The sequence below is a fragment of the Vanacampus margaritifer genome, chromosome 1 (assembly GCF_051991255.1).
Source record: "Vanacampus margaritifer isolate UIUO_Vmar chromosome 1, RoL_Vmar_1.0, whole genome shotgun sequence".
NCBI lineage: Eukaryota > Metazoa > Chordata > Actinopteri > Syngnathiformes > Syngnathidae > Vanacampus > Vanacampus margaritifer.
The window spans coordinates 3,949,187-3,970,252 of record NC_135432.1 but is presented as its reverse complement, the minus strand read 5'-3'; the positions used below and the strand labels follow the sequence as shown (position 1 = coordinate 3,970,252).

The 21,066-nt window shown below is 39.4% G+C and overlaps 1 protein-coding gene across 4 annotated transcripts; it reads right to left on the bottom strand.

Moving 5' to 3' along the window:
- Nucleotides 1–708: 708 nt before the first annotated feature.
- On the bottom strand, nucleotides 709–20,222 carry LOC144055018 (6-phosphofructo-2-kinase/fructose-2,6-bisphosphatase-like). 4 transcript variants are annotated; one of them, XM_077570581.1, is made up of 14 exons: nucleotides 19,985–20,222; nucleotides 16,492–16,617; nucleotides 15,095–15,191; nucleotides 14,958–15,024; nucleotides 13,865–13,939; nucleotides 12,451–12,507; nucleotides 12,249–12,370; nucleotides 11,291–11,498; nucleotides 11,069–11,215; nucleotides 10,048–10,152; nucleotides 9,442–9,571; nucleotides 9,288–9,350; nucleotides 7,934–7,998; nucleotides 709–2,353 (listed from the first exon to the last, which is right to left on the bottom strand). In XM_077570581.1, exons 1-14 carry the CDS (start codon nucleotides 20,058–20,060, stop codon nucleotides 2,294–2,296), a joined length of 1,398 nt encoding a protein of 465 aa, XP_077426707.1. In that variant the 5' UTR covers nucleotides 20,061–20,222; the 3' UTR covers nucleotides 709–2,293. The 4 variants fall into 4 exon arrangements, with proteins under 4 accessions (XP_077426707.1, XP_077426717.1, XP_077426699.1 ...); XM_077570591.1 differs by lacking the exon at nucleotides 19,985–20,222 and adding an exon at nucleotides 19,550–19,719; XM_077570573.1 differs by lacking the exon at nucleotides 19,985–20,222 and adding an exon at nucleotides 17,204–17,330.
- Nucleotides 20,223–21,066: the final 844 nt, after the last annotated feature.

The following is a 21,066-nucleotide window of genomic DNA, read 5'->3' as shown; positions in this document are numbered from 1 at the left end:
ACAGTGCTAGTTATAAAAAAAAAAAAGTCTACAATAAATAACAATAATCACACAAATAAATTAAAATGGGTGAAAACTGCCCGTCTTCGGGGCAGCGCAAACAGTCACGTAAATGTAACACATGAATAAAAGTGTTTATGATGAACGATAGTAGGCTATAATAGCCCGCCAAATGAACAAAAAGTGTTAAAATCACTTCTAGTCACGTATATAGTACACACACAATTACTGAATAAACAATATCATAATAAATCTACGGTTCAGGAAATGGATGGATGGATAATAAATCTATAATACAGCAAACAGCAACAATAATACCCTGAAACCTAACCAAACCTAGCATAATACCTACCATCACATACGAACAGTCATTTAAATAAAACAAAAATAAATTAGGAAAGACAATAAAATGAAAAACTCCCAAAATATATTTCAAATACTAAGAAAGAAAAACAGCCTCTAGTCCACATTAACATCACTTAGGCACAGTCACATGTAAAGAAACAACAATACAGCAATAATGGTGTGATAATATTAGCAATATCCCAAATCTATTAAAACATTGACTTTTGTGGGGATTTTCTTTTAATGACAAGACAAATAATAATTGTATATAAATATAAAGCAATATAAAAACTACAGAATCTTGAGAACATAAAATATTTCAAAATATTCAGTTTTTCTAAGAAAGCAGCAGCAGCCGGAGAGGATTTTTTAAATTGATTTTATTTCTCCATTGCATAGCTACGTTAGTAACACTGAACTGCTTACGACTGTGTTCGACATTTTGATTTGACAAGTTTCTTCTTGCACAAACAAATACATGTACATCTTCATGACCCTAGAATGGGGGGTGGGGGGGGGACACAAATCACAGTTATTGTTATTGCACAACACCCCCGTTTTGTGTCCTATTAAACGCTACAAAGTGCTTAGACAATTTCATAAGAATTTGGCGTTCGTGTTAGGCACACAATGGCATTGGGTGCTTTTTCCAAGAAAGCAATGCTAGCTGCTAGCATTGTGCTACCTGTCCACCGATGGTTTGATGTGGACGACTGCGGTTTAAAATGAATATCACTAGCTCAACTAGCTAGTTAGCGTTGCCCTAACCAGTGAAGAATGTTTGAGCAGTTTGACACAGACGACTCCACTTGAAGATACTTTTTTTTCCCACACCGCGTCTTAATCACTCTCCTCAATGGGTTAGCTTAGCATTGCGCTCACAGTCCACGTTGGATGAAAGTGCACAAAAGAAAAAAGTAATGACATTGCTTCAAGGATGAAAAATCAGAACATTGAATGTGCTTTTAATTATTGCAGTAAATTGTCTATTGATTACTAGTCACATCCGCCCTGAGCATCCTTAAAGTGCATCATAGAATACGATTCAATGAATAGAGTTAATGCTGTGCATTTGCCACATGTTGGATAAGTACTATTTCTGAAAATATGTCTTCCCAATTTTGATAAAGCGTGACATCTCAACTCAGCTAATTTGCATAACGCAGCCTTCACAGTCACAATGTGTTTTAAAGCCCCTGACTTGCCAGTTAGGGCCCTTCTTTTTTTTTTTTTAAGTTACAGAAAAATTGTGACCGAATTGGATTCTAATAACCAGCATATACTCCAGTGCTGTTTTTACAGGTGAAAATACAATCAAATCCTAATGGCCGCTTACTCAATGGTGGATATACGGTTAAATTAGCCAGTGGTGGCTTTGCTTAGTTCCACAGAGAGGTGAACTTCTTCTGCTCTGTCTCCAAGAGCAGATTATTTTCAGTCACTTTTTTTTTTTAAGTGACTGAAATGCACTCAAGGGTTCAGAAAAATCACAAAATATAGCCAGATTGCACAGAGTAGCCCTTGCTTTGTTGCAATGCCCTAGCTCCACCCACACGGAGTTTCTCTGACCGCAACTCGGCAGTTAGGATGGGCTAAGTTCTCCTATTTTTATTTTTATTTTTAGTAAGCAAAGCCGAAGTGTCAGCATCAATTAGCGTGAGCTCACGTTAAAAATGTTTGCTGTCGTTATTATGTCGACATAAGTGTATAATGACGCATTTTCAGAAATAAGCAGCTGACAGATTTACTTAGTTGTATAATTACTCATTTGCTGCATGGGCAGCAAGTCCAGAAACAACGGTTTGTATACAAAAGTCAAGTTTCCATTGTATGTCCCTTGCAAATGTTCTTTTGAGCCATGACTTGCCGTCAAAACACCTGATAAGATTTCAATTAAAAGGTCATTAAAACGGGCTCCTTGGTGGCATTTGTTTACCCCCCTGGTGGTTTAGCTGTGCTCTGGAACGGTCCCCAGCGCCTCTTCTGGTTCTCTGTCCACGTCCACATTCTGACAAAAAGAAAAAAACTGTGAACTGAAACACACTCGACAAATGGGGCCCACCTTTGAAGGGAACCCAGGAAATGTTTCAAAACTGCATCGTAGTTGACGGACCAACGGTGTTTGTTCAGGATTTATTACTTCACTCATTAAAAGGCCAAAAGTTGACACAAACGTTGCCTTGCTAGCCTCCTTAGCTTAGCTGGCTAAATCTGCTAAAGCACCACAGATGGTAACTCAATCGGCCATCAAAGTCCACAATACAGTGATCACTTCAACCTTATTTCTTGACAATTATGTTATATGTGACATCACTAGTCTATTATAGTAGATTATATTTGTGGAATATGAATTATGAAGCAAAATCCAGCCGTTTTTTATGCGTCTCGGGGGGGGCGGCCATTTTGCCACTTGTTGTCGACTGAAGATGACATCACAGTTGCTCAGGGCTCAGGCAACGACCAATCACAGCGCACTTGTTATCTGAGACCTCAACTGTGTCCGAATGTACAGCCTACTCCCTATATAGTCTGCCCTGCTGAGGGGTCACGCCATTTTGTAGGGGTGTCCGAATGTCCAGGGAGCGAAAATGTAGGGCACACAAAATTACCCACAATGCACTCTGAAAAGTAGTGAATATCGATGCTCACTCAACCGGGATGATATAGACCACAATGCATTGCGAGAATGGAAAAAAACATTGCACGAACGACAGCAAGCGCGAGAGTCAAAGCGATGCATTAAATATATATTACGGAAATCATTTGTTTTAGTTGAAAATATTTACAACAAATGAAATGAAGTACAGTTTTAAAACATTTTCATTCATGATAAATAGTCAGAGATTTATGCAACGAAGAGAAAGTAGTGAGCTGCCTGATCCGAATGGCCAAACAGAATGAGGGCACTATATAGTGCAGATCTATGTAGTGAATGAGGGGTTAGGGAATTTGGGTGGACATTCGGAAACAGCCAAGAGCAACTGTGATGTCATTTTCCCTCGACAGCAAGTAGCAAAATGGCCGCCTTCTGATATTGATAAAAACTGCTGGATTTGGCTGCTTAACTCATATTCCACTCACACAATGTTAACCAGAATACCATATTTGGACTAGTGGGGCTGCATAGAAGATATTGTTGTCAAAATAAATTCACATTAAAACTTAATAAACACACTTTTGAAACATATTGTTAATGTATTTCATAAAAAAAAGTATGATTAACAGAAAAAAATCCATATTGTAATGCAAGTAGGGCAGACTACGATGGCGTATTTTTGCCATGTATAAATCTTTATTTTTTTAGAGGGTGGGGGCAAAATTCCGAGAAAAATACTCACAAATTTGCCACTTTATAAACTCGCAAATTTACGAGTTTTTTTCTCACAAATTTGAGACTTTATAAAATGGCAAATTTGCAACTTTATATATATATATATTTATATATGCGAAAAAAATAACTCAGAAACTTACGAGAAATGCACGTAGCGTAGCTATGGTCCAATCATGTAAGGATTCGATGGTGGTTAATGGGACGCTGTTTATAAAATGAAAAGGCAGGATAGAGACGGATTCATTCTTAAATTAAAACTTTACTTGTGAATCACTGCAGCAAGAGCGACAACACTTCCTGATCCCCTATCAGCTGACTAGCACTAACCAATCAGATGCTAGCATACTTTAGGTAAATGCAAGTGAATGACGGAGAGCAGCAAATTCGACACATCAACTTAGATACTTCTACAAAAAAATACCAAAATGTATGAACGTGTAAATAATAATTCTGGAAACATAAATGCACAAGTAAATATACATTTTAACAAATTACCTTTAATGCTTGATTGTCAAAGTGTGGACCTTCGCAAAGCGAGGTGTCTTTGTCGCTGGCCAGTGGCCGTACACAACGCTTCAAAGAGCGAATGCTTAACATGATATGGTTAATCTCTGCTAAAGCAATTACTATCTCCTTATTTGGAAACCCAACCGAAAAGTATTGGCACAAACAGTCAGGTAGTACGCTACGTGTATGTCTCGTAAGTTTTTCAGTTTTCTTCTCGTAAATCTGCCACTAAATAAAGTGAAAAATTTGCGAGCTTATGAAGTGGCAAATTTGCGAGAAAAAAACTACAGTTACAAACTAGGGCTAGGGTTTCAAATAAGGGTTTTGAAGTAGTGCTAGGGTTCAAAATTAGGGTTTCAAACTAGGACTAGGGTTTCAAATTAGGGTTTCAAACTAGGGCTAGTGTTTCCTATTAGGGTTTCAAACTAGGGCTAGGGTTTCAAATTAGGGTTTAAAACTAGGGCTAGGGTTTCATATTAGGGTTAAAAACTAGGGCTAGGGTTTCATATTAGTGTTTCAAAAAAGGGCTAGGCTTCAAAATTAGGGTTTCAAACTAGGGCTAGGTTCAAAGTTAGGGTTTAGAACCAGGGCTAGGGTTTCAAATTAGGGTTACAAAATAGGGCTAGGGTTTCAAATTAGGGTTTAAAACTAGTGCTAGGGTTTCATATTAGTGTTTCAAAAAAGGGCTAGGCTTCAAAATTAGGGTTTCAAACTAGGGCTAGGTTCAAAGTTAGGGTTTAGAACCAGGGCTAGGGTTTCAAATTAGGGTTACAAAATAGGGCTAGGGTTTCAAATTAGGGTTTCAAAATAGGGCTAGTGTTTCCTATTAGGGTTTCAAACTAGGGCTAGGGTTTCAAATTAGGGTTTAAAACTAGGGCTAGGGTTTCAAATTAGGGTTTCAAACTAGGGCTAGGGTTTCATATTAGTGTTTCAAAAAAGGGCTAGGCTTCAAAATTAGGGTTTCAAACTAGGGCTAGGTTCAAAGTTAGGGTTTAGAACCAGGGCTAGGGTTTCAAATTAGGGTTACAAAATAGGGCTAGGGTTTCAAATTAGGGTTTAAAACTAGTGCTAGGGTTTCATATTAGTGTTTCAAAAAAGGGCTAGGCTTCAAAATTAGGGTTTCAAACTAGGGCTAGGTTCAAAGTTAGGGTTTAGAACCAGGGCTAGGGTTTCAAATTAGGGTTACAAAATAGGGCTAGGGTTTCAAATTAGGGTTTCAAAATAGGGCTAGTGTTTCCTATTAGGGTTTCAAACTAGGGCTAGGGTTTCAAATTAGGGTTTAAAACTAGGGCTAGGGTTTCAAATTAGGGTTTCAAACTAGGGCTAGGGTTTCATATTAGTGTTTCAAAAAAGGGCTAGGCTTCAAAATTAGGGTTTCAAACTAGGGCTAGGTTCAAAGTTAGGGTTTAGAACCAGGGCTAGGGTTTCAAATTAGGGTTACAAAATAGGGCTAGGGTTTCAAATTAGGGTTTAAAACTAGTGCTAGGGTTTCATATTAGTGTTTCAAAAAAGGGCTAGGCTTCAAAATTAGGGTTTCAAACTAGGGCTAGGTTCAAAGTTAGGGTTTAGAACCAGGGCTAGGGTTTCAAATTAGGGTTACAAAATAGGGCTAGGGTTTCAAATTAGGGTTTCAAAATAGGGCTAGGGTTTCAAATTAGGGTTTTAAACTAGGGCTAGGGTTTCAAAATAGGGTTTTAAACTAGGGCTAGGGTTTCATATTAGTGTTTAAAAAAAGGGCTAGGCTTCAAAATGAGGGTTTCAAACTAGGGCTAGGGTTCAAAGTTAGGGTTTAGAACCAGGGCTAGGGTTTCAAATTAGGGTTTTGAAGTAGTGCTAGCGTTCAAAATTAGGGTTTTAAACCAGGGCTAGGGTTTCAAATTAGGGTTTCAAACTAGGGCTAGGGTTTCAAATTAGGGTTTCAAATTAGGGCTCGGGTTTCAAATTAGGGTTTCAAACTAGGGCTAGGGTTTCATATTAGGGTTTTGAAGTAGTGCTAGGGTTCAAAATTAGGGTTTTTTAACCAGGGCTAGGGTTCCAAATTAGGGTTTCAAACTAGGGCTAGGGTTCAAAGTTAGGGTTTAGAACGAGGGCTAGGGTTTCAAATGAGGGTTTTGAAGTAGTGCTAGGGTTAAAAATTAGGGTTTCAAAATAGGGCTAGGGTTTCATATTAGTGTTTAAAAAAAGGGCTAGGCTTCAAAATGAGGGTTTCAAACTAGGGCTAGGGTTCAAAGTTAGGGTTTAGAACCAGGGCTTGGGTTTCAAATTAGGGTTTTGAAGTAGTGCTAGCGTTCAAAATTAGGGTTTTAAACCAGGGCTAGGGTTTCAAATTAGGGTTTCAAACTAGGGGTAGGGTTTCAAATTAGGGTTTCAAATTAGGGCTCGGGTTTCAAATTAGGGTTTCAAACTAGGGCTAGGGTTTCATATTAGGGTTTTGAAGTAGTGCTAGGGTTCAAAATTAGGGTTTTTTAACCAGGGCTAGGGTTCCAAATTAGGGTTTCAAACTAGGGCTAGGGTTCAAAGTTAGGGTTTAGAACGAGGGCTAGGGTTTCAAATGAGGGTTTTGAAGTAGTGCTAGGGTTAAAAATTAGGGTTTCAAATTAGGGCTAGGGTTTCATATTAGGGTTTTGAAGTAGTGGTAGGGTTCAAAATTAGGGTTTAAAACTAGGGCTAGGGTCATATATTACAGTTACAAACAAGGGCTAAGGTTTCAAATAAGGGTTTTGACGTAGTGCTAGGGTTAAAAATTAGGGTTTCAAACAAGGGCTAGGGTTCAAAGTTGGGGTTTAGAACCAGGGCTAGGGTTTCATATTAGGGTTTTGAAGTAGTGCTAGGGTTCAAAATTAGGGTTTTTTAACCAGGGCTAGGGTTCCAAATTAGGGTTTCAAACTAGGGCTAGGGTTCAAAGTTAGGGTTTAGAACCAGGGCTAGGGTTTCAAATGAGGGTTTTGAAGTAGTGCTAGGGTTCAAAATTAGGGTTTCAAACTAGGGCTAGGGTTTCATATTAGGGTTTTGAAGTAGTGGTAGGGTTCAAAATTAGGGTTTAAAACTAGGGCTAGGGTCATATATTACAGTTACAAACAAGGGCTAAGGTTTCAAATAAGGGTTTTGACGTAGTGCTAGGGTTCAAAATTAGGGTTTCAAACTAGGGCTAGGGTTTCATATTAGGGTTTTGAAGTAGTGGTAGGGTTCAAAATTAGGGTTTAAAACTAGGGCTAGGGTCATATATTACAGTTACAAACAAGGGCTAAGGTTTCAAATAAGGGTTTTGACGTAGTGCTAGGGTTAAAAATTAGGGTTTCAAACAAGGGCTAGGGTTCAAAGTTGGGGTTTAGAACCAGGGCTACGGTTTCAAATTAGGGTTTCAAACTAGGGCTAGGGTTTCATATTTGGGTTTCAAACTAGGGCTAGCGTTTCAAATTTGGGTTTCAAACTAGGGCTAGGGTTTCATATTAGGGTTTAAAACTAGGGCTAGGGTTTCAAATTAGGGTTTCAAACTAGGGCTCGGGTTTCAAATAAGTGTTTTGACGTAGTGCTAGGGTTCAAAATTAGGGCGTAAATTTGCAAGTTTATAAAGTTTTTCCCTGAATATTGCCCCCGCCCTCTAAAAAAATTTTTTTTATACGTGGCCCTAATACGCCGTCGTAGCAGACAACTAAATTCAATCTATAATTTATAAAGCACTTAAAAAACAACCATTGCTGCACCACACATAAGGCAATGCTTTCTTGATTGCTATGTGTTTGCACTCACCTCAGGTTTACCACGGTGTGTGTTCACAGCCTCTACATTCAGGAAAATCGACTCCACTTTACACCCTGCGCCATAGCCACACCAAAAGCGAAACAAACAGAAATTAAAGCAGCAAAGATCAATAAACGGGCTTTCGCAAACCCTTTTATAATAGAAATTCATCCAAATGACCCTCTGACTTTTAACACGAGACGTCAGAAGGAAAACACTTATTTGACCCTCGTCTGTCTGTCTAGGTCCCCCAAATGGCGATATCTATTATAACATCCACCCCGTGAAGCCCTCAAAATGGTGATTCACACATTGGTTTATTAACACTGGTAATTAAAGCTGAAAGCAGCAATGATTGGGTCCTCACAACTCCCTTTTCATGGTGAAACCTCAAAATGATCGTCAAAGTTTGACAGCATCCACGTTTAAAGGTATAACCGGAAAAGCTTTGTAATTTAGTGTTCATAAATCTGTCGAGGATTCCTGCTTACGGTTGGTGTTGATTCGGGTAAATTCCCAGTTAGCAGTTTGTCAAAGTACGAGCCCTGGAACTCGCTCAAAATGCCTGCATGAAAACAAAATGGCTGACTTCCCGTTTAACGACATGTATGGGTCCTTGGGACTTAGTGTGTCCTATTATGATGGACATGTCCAGCCACTTTCATGTCAACTGGTGAAAATGGTGTTGTGGCCTTATTTTTCTCAAAATTTACAGGCACGCAAAAAATTTGAGTGAGTGATTAACTCATTCACTGCCATGAATTCATTAAAAAAAGATTATAAAAAATTAGGGGTGACAGGCAATTAAAATGTTTAATTGTAATTAATCGTATGACTTCACTAGTTAACTCGCGATTAATCGCAAATTTTATATCCGTTCTAAATGTACAATGAAAAAAATTTTAGGTTTTCATACTTTTTGTAACAAAAGTGGAAAAAACTGTTAAACTAATAATAGTTATAAAAGGTTTATAGCCGGCAGTGAGTGAATTAAAAAAAGAAAAGATTATTAAAAATTTGGGGCGTCAGGTGATTAAAATTTTAATCGTAATTATTCGCATAACTTCACTAGTTAACTCCCGATTAACCAGACATTTTATATCTGTTCTAAATGTACAATAAAACAATTCAAGCTTTTCATACTCTTGTTAACAAAAGAGGATTTTTTTTTTTTTTAACTAATAGAAATAGTTCAAATGAATTTTTGACGTTTTTAGCCATCAATGACAATGAATGTTAAAATGAGATGAAGTATTGGTCATATCAAGTAGGCTACTGTCAGAAAAATCAATAATAAAAACAATAATGGTAACAATGATATTATTGATAAGAAGAATATGAAAAATGGTTGCAAGTGACTGACCATATGCAACTGGGGTGAGTTTGAGGACCGTGTGAAGAGGACACTTGAGGTAGGGCAGTTCATCTGACAGACACGACACGCGTGATATGAAATATTAAAAGCACCAGCAAAAGAATGATGAATACAACACACGATGATCACTATACGCTCTCACCTGAGCTTTTGTCCAGGAAGTACGCCAGCAAACATCTCATGACGGCCTGGTGGCAGATGACCAGCACGTTCTCCTGCCTCTCCAGCTCCATGATGACGGGCTCCAGACGCTGGACCAGGTCCTCGTAAGACTGGTGAACAAGACGCTTGTTAGAAGACAAACCTGACGACCGGCGTGAAAACGGACGGACATTGTTTGCCCGACAATTGCAGGGTTTGAGTTCAAGGGCAGATTTGTTGTGGGTTAAGGTTTAAAGGGGAGGGGTTAGGGCAAGTGTGCAATTCATTTGTCACTGTCAATTTGATAGAATTGAATGTTTTTAGATAATTTTCCCATCTTTTTTGCTATAATGATTAATAATAATAATATTTTTTTTTTTACATTTGAGTGATTTATAAACATAGTCAAAATACATGGTAATGATAACAGTATAGCTTAGTAGTTTTGACTGGTTAAAAGATAGATTTGATTTAGTTACTGAACACAAATCAAACCAGAGTGAAGTGAATTACACTAATAAAGTGTTAATATCGGAATGAGCCCCAAATTAAAAAAGAACAAAAAGTAACAGGCCTTCTAAAAACAAAACGTCAAAACAACATTCACCTCGCCTTTAGGATAGCGGTAGCGATACTTGTCTTGGTCTCGCAGTGCAAATTCTTCCGGATAATTCTCCTGAATTTCCTCGTAGGACATCTCCTCACATACGCCCTGAAACACAACCCAACAGTGCTGTAGAACAGAAAGGAAGCCATTTTGTTTGAAGTGGCCATTTTAAGGCCATTTGGGGGATTTCTAGGGTCCTACAGAGCCAATTGTTACCAGATTTTAGCCACGCATACTTGACAGGTAGAGGGCACTAAAGAGTGCAGAATTTGAATTTGGCATGTGGGCGGAGTTTAAGGCCAAAAGTTTAAGAATGCCTTGACGGAAAATAAGTCAAATTGCAGCTTATGTGAAAAATGGTTCATGTTGGTAGAAATGGATAACTACACAAACTGTCATCTTGTCACTGCTTCCAATTTGTAAACTCTGCAGTTAACTCATTCACTGCCATTGACGGCTATAGACGTCAAAAATGTATTTAATCTATTTCTATTAGTTTAACATTTTTCCCACTTTTGTTAACAAGAGTTATGAAAACCTAGAATTGTTTTTATTGTTTTAGAACAGATATAAAATTTGTGATTTAATCGTGAGCTAACTAGTGAAGTCATGCGATTAATTACGATTACAAATTGTAATTGCCTGATGTCCCTAATTTTTAATAATCTTATCTTTAACAAAAAAAAAGAAAATATTATTTTTTAAAAATACAATTCATTTATTTATTTAAAAAATAAAGAAGAAAAGATTATTAAAAATTAGGGGCATCAGGATTTTAATTGTAATTAATAGCATGACTTCACTAGTTAACTCACGATTAATCACAAATTTTATATCCGTTCTAAATGTACAAAAAAAAAAATCTAGGTTTTCATACTCTTGTTAACAAAAGTGGGAACAAATGTTAAACTAATAGGAATAGTTCAAATTAATTTATGACGTCTATAACCGCCAATGGCAGTGAACGAGTTAACATTCAAATGTTTCCCTGTAAAGTTAGCAACTGACGATGAGCACTCACAGCATCAATCTCATTGAGCGCCTTCCACTGTTCGTACGGCACCCCCAGATCTTCAGCCGTCTGGATGGTTCTCTTCATGTGGCTGGTCCACACCTTCAGGTCGTTGATGCTCTGCTTGCGCACGTACGCTTCCAAAGCGCTGGCAAACTGGGGACGACACACCACGACGGGGCGTTTATGAGTCCGAGCTTACCACGTGACGGCGCTCCCAACGCTTCTCACCTTGGCGCCGCCAGGCGACAAGCCGGAGTCCCCTCCGATTCGGCCCACCAGGTTGAGCTCGCTCTCGCCGTGGCGACACAGGTAGATGGAGCGCGGCGTGACGTGGATGTTCATGAGGTAGTAAACGATTCTGCTCTGGATGTGATCCTGCACGCGGTTCACGAGGTATTTGCTGCCAACGTTGAAGATCTTGATGTAGGACAAGTTCCTGCATTTGCGGAGAGCGGTGGGGAATTAATTGGGCTACATTTGTGTGGGCAGCAATGATGAAGATAAAATGCTTTGTTGGATATCAGATGTGCTACGTGGAATTGGATGTAGGTATGGGTGTATGGAGGACCAAAACTGACAAAATTATGAATGAATGAATGTGTAGGACAGCACACCTAAAAATAAAAAACTGCTGTGGGAGAAGCCAGCACCAATTGCTACCATTTGCTGAAATGACCCAAATCCAAGCAGAAGGAGCGATATGGCATGACTCCTTCTTGTGATTGACTTCAAGTCAGCCCTTAGATCGTCACAATGCATTACAAAATGGTCGCTATGTGGCCATATTTTTTTTCTGGCATTTCAAATTTCACAAACTCTCATTTTACCGACACCTCCTCTCTTCCATTAGACACAGAGCTACATCTGTCTTTCCATAAATAGATCTCCTTTTTTTTATTATTACATTTCTCATTCATTCTGTTTCGAACTCTTATGTCCGAGTGTCAGTAAACGTGACGCAGGACTCGCGGTGGACGAGGTACATTACGTTTGTGTTCATTGCTACTACTGCTCGCCGCTCGCGAATTGTTCTTGTTTTTGGCGTCGGCTACGGCCAACAGCACCCGTTTGTTCAAGACAATTAAAAAAGAGTGACATTCCCAAACAACCGCTTGCTGGCGTATATGTCAATTTTGTCATGCAAGAGTCTTGTACATTTTTTGTACAGCAAAGGAGTGACACTTACCTGTCCTTGTTATCGTCGAGCGTCACGTACGTCAACTTGTAACATTCAATCCTCTTCAGAAAGTCGGCAACAGCCTCATCCTTGTCACAATTGATGTAATCGGGACCGCTTATCTTCACTTGCTAATTTCAAAGGGCGAACATAAAAGTGGTCAAAAGGTGTGGTTTCGAGTGAACGGAGTTTTGAAACAGACACGCCCTACCTTAATATTCTCAGCAATGATCTCTGGATCGTCACAGATGGACTCCACAAAGAAAACCTGAACAAGCATGAGGTGAAAAAGTCAAAAAATTATGATGAATTTAGATTATAGGGTTCTTGACATAAGTAAATAATAGGCAACAGAATACTTATGTGTGGCATAGGGCACATAACACACTTTTGCTAGACACCGTCTTCGCCCTACAACTCCCCTCCAATTTGAATGCACCACACAACTAAGGGGGGGGGCAGGTGTGTCGGGGGGGGGGGTTGCCATTGGTTGGGGCAGACCGCAGTATTGAGCAGTGCTGCGGTCCCCCATCCGTGCCCCCGCCGCGCCACCGTGCCCCCCCCTATTTTTTTTAATGCACCACATACACTCACTGACATGACTGGGAGGCAGGTGGATCGGAGTGGGGGGGATATCATTTCCCTCTGCTCCATCTCACCTGCTCCCAATTTTAATGCACCACACACACACACACTTGTATATACACTGGGTGGGGTCACATTCACGGTGTAGCGGTAGTAACAGGGTTAGCTTTCACTAAGAACGCTGGTGTGACGACCGGCACCTTTCCCCGCTGGGCCTGGGGTTCGGGGGTGTCGCCCGTCCCCCGGTGCCCCCATCTCCCCTTCTGCCCCTGGTGTTCCGTCCCTCCACGCGGCGGGAGGTGGGGTGGGGTGGGCGCGGGTGCCCTCTCCGCTCCACTGTCCGGCCCCTCTCCGGCACCGATGCTTGGGTACGTAATTTGTTGGAATTTAGATGTTTCTGGGGTTGGTGAAGGACTCTGGTTGGTAAACCGGTGGGTAGAAGGTAATGTCTGGTTGGTGCTGGATTTCACTTTCCTTTCTTTTCTTTGATCCTTCCTCGGGTCTCCTGACAACCTCACGACTCTAGCTGGATTCTGAAGTATACGGTTTAGGGGAACGCTATGGGATTTTTAATAGATTTTAGGTGAACTAATGAGTACACACTCACACGCACGCACACATGCACACACACACACAACGCACATGCACATACTCACCCACATACAAAAAAAAAAAAAAGAGCAATGATGATGTCAAATTGGTAAAATTACCAAATGAATAATACTGAGCTCTTAAGAAAAAAAAAATGGATACTTATGTGTGGCAGAAAAGTGATTGCCTACTGCTGACCGAGACTGACATCATGATGGAAATTAAAAGTAAAATAAAATTACTCCAGCTGAAAATGCGGATGAGGAGAATGAATCAAGTGGATGTAAACAGTTAAAAACATTGCAAAAATGCCTTCAATCAAGCCATTGACCATTTTCTGGATTCAACTTTCTTGGTCAAATGACATGTTTTTCCATTTATTATTATTATTATATATTTATTTTTTTCTAGTGTTGCCATCAGAGAAAGCTTTCAATTTTGCCACCAACCTTGTAGCCGTTTTCCTTAGCAAAGCCGAGAATGAGCTCTCGGCGCTCTGGCGTCGTGTTTGTGGCATCGAAAACCTGAAATCAACACATCATTCATTATTTGCACTGATGGGCATTCCGTCAATATTGACGGACGATGATGAACGCCCGTTTTGTCGACGGTTAATGAACGACGTGAAAAAAATGGACAGACTAAGCATTGCCGAAAGTGTGTTTTCGTCCGTCTATGTAATGAGCTCAAGTGTTTCCTCTGGAGTCCGTAATGCCGTTTGGCTCAGCGCGAAGTAGGTTATTTATTTATTTTTTTTTAATTTTTGCTGGCTCGAAGGAGTGAGCACATTTCTTAATAGAAATGTAAACGCTGAATCCATTACCGAGTCAGTACTACTGTAAAGGACCTTCTCAGTCCAACAGGACGGCCACTTATATGAAGCGAGCCACTCTTTTTCACCTTCATTAAAAAAGTAAAAAATAGCAACTTCCTCGTCTACACTACCAATAGGTTTAAAAGTGACAACATTTGGTGATTTTCATACATATTTTCATGATTTTCGATGAACTGGTTGTTTGACTTGACATGGTGTTTGGCATTGCTATTGCTAGCTTGATTTTGTGAGGAATTAAGCTGTTTTACAGGGAGATGTTCACTTTATTACATTCTTTCCGGGCGGGTTTGAAATTGTCCGTTTTACGTTGTGCGGCAAATGGGAGGCGGAGTGCACTGCAACGTTTACTGTGGCTGGCAGACTGCACACTGGCTGACGGGGGGGCCATGGGTACGAACCTTGCTCGAAGTAAAAAGAATAAAAATAAAATATGTAATTGGTGTCTCAATTTGCGACTGCCAGCCCACCCAAACCTAGCGCTCACTGCACGCCACTGCCCAATACTGATAGCTGGCCTTGTTGTCGAGCTCAATTGAGTACATACGGCGATGATAATCGATATCGTATCATAAGGTATCATTAAAAAAAGGGTGCCCCGACTGTTGACGATTGAACGAATGACAGACGCTCGTAATTCATTGCCGCGCCCACTTCTGATCATTTGATGATATTAATCATTTTGGACATAGTCCAGCCGGATGACTCACCACCACTTGGCCCTGCTGACGGTTGAAGTAGTCGCACACGTCTTTTAGCGCGGCGATGGCGCAGGCCCTGCCGGACAACCAAGTCAAAGTATGATTAAGATGCGGCGGGAGAGGACAAGGAGTTGAGCCCATCGTACTTTCGGATTTTCATGGCCTCGGCGTTGTCGGGTTTGAAGAACTCGAAGCTGTTGTAGGCGCGCGTAGCGTCTCGGCGGTACTGGCCCACATTGAACACTGTTGAAGAAAGATGGCGACACATTCATGCAACTGTAAAACAATAATAAAGAAAACATTTTAAAAAAATCTGCAGTGAATCACAGCATTTTACTTGTGTTTTTGTCATGATCAGGGTTATTATAGTTTAGGATTTTTCATTTTAATTAGTTTTTATTTCGTTTTGAGTTTTGTTTTTAAAATGTTGTTAGTTTTTAATTAATCTTCAAGGTGGTTCTGTTCTGTTCTATTCAATTTTTTTATTACTTTTAGTCATTTAAAAATACTTAATTTTAGTTTAGTTTTAGATTTTTTTTAAATATGTATTATTTGTGTGCAATATTTAATAAATATCATGGTAAATTGAAAAAGTAACGCATTTCTTACCTAACCTTGCATTTCTGCTGAGTTAAATGAAAAAGCTGGCGATCCGAGCCACTGGAGCCAAAAGTCAAGCACGCAAAATTTTCGCCTAGGAGCGACGTCATCCGAAGGTGCTTTTCTATTGGCTGCTGCTAGATGACATCACTTCTGTGTGACACACTTTCAAACGTCCTGATTCCGGTTATCATCAAAATAAATATACTTAAAATCACATTTAAAATCATCCCCAAAGGCTCATGCATTAAATTAATTTACCAAAGACTAAAATGAAGGACATTTATGCTATAATTACAGTCAGATATGGGAAGTAACTGTACTTGAGTAGTTTTTTTCAGTACTTTGTACTTTCTTGAGTATTGATTTTCTAGACTACTTTTTACATTTTAACATAAATATCTGTACTTTTTTACTAAAAACAAGGTCGTTTCTTGTGTTTTTAAATGCATGAAAATGATGGAACCTGGAAGAAAAAAACAGCCATCAATGTCTCCTAGCTCCATATGAAGCGTTACGCACGGGTTCCAGCTTGTGATTGGTTCTGCCACACGCTATATGTATAGCAATTTTTGCTCCATTGGCTAATAGCTTCCAAATTGACGTAAGAGGAAACATCCTGTAAACTACTCTTTACTTCTACTCGTCAAGTACATTTTGGAGCCTCTACTTTTTTATACTTTTACTTGAGTAGTTTAAGTACTTTTACCAAAGTTGTATTTTTAATTATTTTTAAGTAATTGTACTTTTACTCAAGTAGAGATTAATGTCAGTACTTTTATAGTTAGTTTTGTAAACATAAAATGTAGTTACAATTAGTTTTAGTTTTTAAAAGGCATTTTTGTCTTAATTTTATTTTGTTAATGATTTTTACTTTTTTTTAAATTTTAGTTTTAGTTTTATCGTTAGTTTTCGTTAACGGAAATAAACTTGGTCGTGATACCTTTGGTTGTGACGCCAATCCAGTTGAGGTACCTGGTGAGCTTCTTGGAGATGTACGTTTTCCCTCGGGCGGGCAGTCCCACCATCACGATCATGGTGGGCGAGTTGGTGAACTGCGGAACCGACGCTGTACAAACAACAAATACGATTTCGCCGTTATCACAGATTTGACAGAAACGACTGATAAAAAAATATATATATATTTTTTATATATATATATATATATATATATATATATTTTTTTTTAATATATATATATATATATATATATATATATATATATATATATATATATATATATATATATATATCTTCATGGAAGTGCCATGCTCTAAGCTAAACAACTCACATAAGACTGGCATCTTATTTTATTGTTACATATTAATTCTAAAAGGAATATTTTTACTATCAATTAAACTGCCAAACATTTGAATTGTTTTATTAAAAAGTATTAAGGGTTGTGTTTAAAGACCCACTTTCTCCAAGTTTCAAATGTTGTCATTGTCATTTGCATTTTCTTTTGATTGAAGCAGAAAAAAATACTCAAATCCGAAATTGGACTTGGGGACAAAGTTGTGTTGCTCGGTGACCACATTGGGGGTGAACGACCGGCAGGGTGCCCGCTCGCAGTGACGAACGCCACGTACGAACGCCGCCGATCTCAAACGTGTGCACACAAACACGCATGGCCACCAACAAGTAGCAGTACTCACATCCGCGACGCTTGCTCAGTCGGTCCGGCACCCACGGCACCCACGTCTTCTCCAGTCGTGTTTGAGTGAGGGTGCTGTGACTGTGCGACATAGCTGTGATTGTGTGTGTTTGTGTGTGTACGCGTGTGTGTGCAGACTTATAAAGTCTCTCACGAGAAGGGGCGGAGTTGTCCAAGCACCTGTTTGGCTAGTGGCAGGAGATGGAGCCTTGCCGATTGGACAATGACCTGAGCTGGAAGAGCTCAGCCTCCAATGAGCTTGGATTGTTGTCTCAGAACATCACAAGGATGATTTTCAAAAATAAGCAAAGGGTGTGTGTGTGTATCAAATATCTGAAACCTAATGTTGATGTTTTTGCAAATATCAAAGACAAAGCTTTATGATGCCAACTGATCATCAAAATTTGACACCATGCTCCATTTGGTCCACATGAAATGTTTTAGGTCAAAAAGCTCCGTAATTGACCATCTGACTCGTATTAACTGCTATGGATTGGCTTTCATTCGGGTGTAATCCTTCGTAGGAGTTCGGCAAAGTACAAGCCCTGGAAGTTGCTTCAAACTAAAATGGCCGACTTCCAGTTACAATTCAGGTAAGAGTCAATCGATTCATCTTATTCTTCTAATTGCATGTTCAGCAGTCCTGGTTCCTCTGTTTACATGCTAGCACCTCTCACCAGAAACTCCATCCAGGAGGGAGGAGATTGACAGTAATAGGAATGTTTTTTTGTGAAAAGAGACGATCGCTCCTCACTGTTGTCATTTGATGGAGACGTCTATTAACTCATTCACTCCCAGCCATTTTCACTGAAGCAACCCCCTTCGCTCCTGGCTGTTTTACTGGATTTTGACTGATTTTGCAAGGACCTCAAAATATTGTGTTCTATTGCTATAAATACATGGAACCTACCAAAAGAAAGATTAGTTTCTTCTTTCATCAGGAAAAAAATTATATTTTTATCTGTTTCCGTTTTGCAGCAATTAGCATTAGAATATAGCTAAGTTTCATCATTATTCACAAAACTGTTTAAAACACTGGGGAAGAGAGTTTGTTGCAACATGGCCCGGGCTGATCTCTTATACTCTGCTGCCACCTGCTGGCCGTTTGTGTAATAACTACCACTCCTTCAACCGTTCTTTGCAGTTGAGAGGCTGCATCAAAGCCTTCTGTATGCTCAAGCATTTAAAAAAAAAAACATTAAGAAAAAGTATAATACGTCTTTGGGACATTTAAAACATTTTAAATAAAACGTATTTATACGCTTTTCGGGAGCAAATGAGCTGAAGATGATGTCATGTCATTGACACATGCCACAAATACACCATCTGCATATTATGACTTGTAAATACGTATGTCTAAAATGTGGATATGTTGCATTTTAAGCATTTCGCACTGCACTCAATTGTACCTCAAAGTCTGGGGAACTTTTACAGAGTACCTGCATTTGATTTGTGTTTTCAAAACAATATTTTTGTCAATTTTTTATTACAGAATACTTGGTGATAAATCCTGCACCCAAGAAATACACCAAATAAATTTTAAAAAGCAAATACTGAAACTTCCATCCATCCATCCAATTTCCGAACCGCTTCCTCTTATACAAACTAAACTAAAACAAAGCATTTTCCAAAAAATCTAAATAAAACTAATACTAACTAACAAATGGCGTCCAAAAACTAATTAAAACTAAATTTAAAAACTACTATATAATGAAAACTCCAAAACTATTATAACCCCGGTAGGAACCAACAGGAGCAGAAATTTTATTAATTAACAATTAATCAGTTAAATAATTAACAAAGGAAAACTAACTAAAAACAAAATTTTAAAACAAAAACAAAACTCAAAACAATAAAAAAAAAACTAACTACAGTACTTTATAAGAACCATGGATAAATGATAGTAACAAAAAATGTATACAGTAAAATATGAACTATATAACAGTAGCTAAAAATAAATTATTCACGTCTTTTCAGGCATGGATTTATGAGACTTTTTTGAGGACCTACGGATGTCAGACAAGCCTAACAAATTTCATGTTGCCATAAGTGAAATAGCTTTGGGTGATGAATTTTGAGGAATGCTAACAGGTCAGTTTTGTTGTAGATGGCAAAACACAAAAAAATGACAGATGACTCCGGGCATGCACGCGCATGTTGATCAAACTAAATGTATACATAAGATTCCAGGGATGCGAATCTGAATCATTTGGCCCTTTCCGTCGGTCCACATTCAACATAACAAGACCCCCCAAAACATGACGTCATGCAGCTACAACTGCTGGACTTCATCGAAGGCGGGTTCATGCACGTGAATGCGTGTGAGTGTTTTCAGGTAGACGCCTACCTGTGCTCGTGCAGCGCACGCGGCGCGGAAGAAGAAGATTGTTCTTATTTCTTGCGGGCTCCATGAGCGACCACAACCGGGGTCCACGTGGGCGCGTGTTCGCCACGCGCCACTCGCTACGCCCACGGTGACCCTCAAAATACACGCCCCTAAAACAAAGCCGAGCCCCCACCGACACCCCCCTCGCGGACTGAGCCGGGACGCGCGGTCTCCATGGCGACGCCGTGCACGCGCGACATTCCACGCCTAGCCGCTTCGTGGAAGGCGCGGGGGTGGGAGGGGAGGCGGTCAATTATGGCAACCAGTGACGTCACGGGACTCTGAGCACGCGCACTCCGACACAGGAACTGCCCATTGGCGCGCGGCCACGTGTTTCCCGTTACGCAACCGAGCCGGGAGTGATGACGTTTGAGAGCGTGCGCGTGAGTGCCTCACCATATGGGCGCTGAAATCGGAGTCTCCTCCCAGCCGTCACGGCCCCCCCGTCTTGCGTCACCGCGGTGGGCTTCATCTTCCTCCAAATGTCACTCCCCTCGGAGCTTGTGAGCGTGCGCACTTGGAAAGGGTAAATTGGGCGCACGTTTCGTCCTGGCCAACAGCGTCTACCAAGCAACCGGACTGGTTTCGCATTTTTTTATTTTTCCTCTCTCGACCTTCCCGTCGTCCACCGCGCCCTCGGCAGTGCGCGTGCGCGAGCATTCTAACAAACAAATAAATAAACAATTTGCATTTTCAACATGACGTCAGCATTTTAAAGGGACATGAACCAAATTTTAACACAAATTAAATAAATAAACATTGCTACGTGTTCGGTGTACCCTTATAATGCCATCGAAATTGAATAGTAGGCTGATTAAAAAACAACAACATAAAAACAAAAACTTAAAAATACCGTAGCACATAGTAGGCCTATATCTATATCTCCAAACTTGTGTTTGCTAGGTGACCTAACAACAACTGACTTACCACATAAACAATTTCAATCTACACTCGTAGCCCTTACTATCGCAAAAAAAACAATTCTTGTTAACTGGAAAAATAAACAAACTCTGAATATTGACCAATGGTCTAACCTCCTCATAAATCACATTTTAATGGAAAAAATATCTGCCTCAAATAAAAACCAAATATCAAAATTTATAGAAACATGGTCTACGTATATAGAATTTTTTAACCTAATTCTGATTACTTAATTCTGCCTGTTAGCGAGAGCCACCACATCGTGATAACTTACATTGATGTTTCTGCATTTGGCAATTTATTATTATATTATATTATTAGTATGGGATTTTTTTTAATAGGTTTTAGGTGAACTAATGAATACACACACACTCGCACGCACGCACATACACATACAAAAAAAAAATATATATATATATATATATATATATAATAAATAAATAAAAAAAAGGAGAGCAATGATGACATGTCAAATCGAATGAACAATACTGAGCTCTCCAGAAAAAAAAAAAAAAACATAGTAGGCCTACTATGTGTTAATAAAATGATTGAGATTG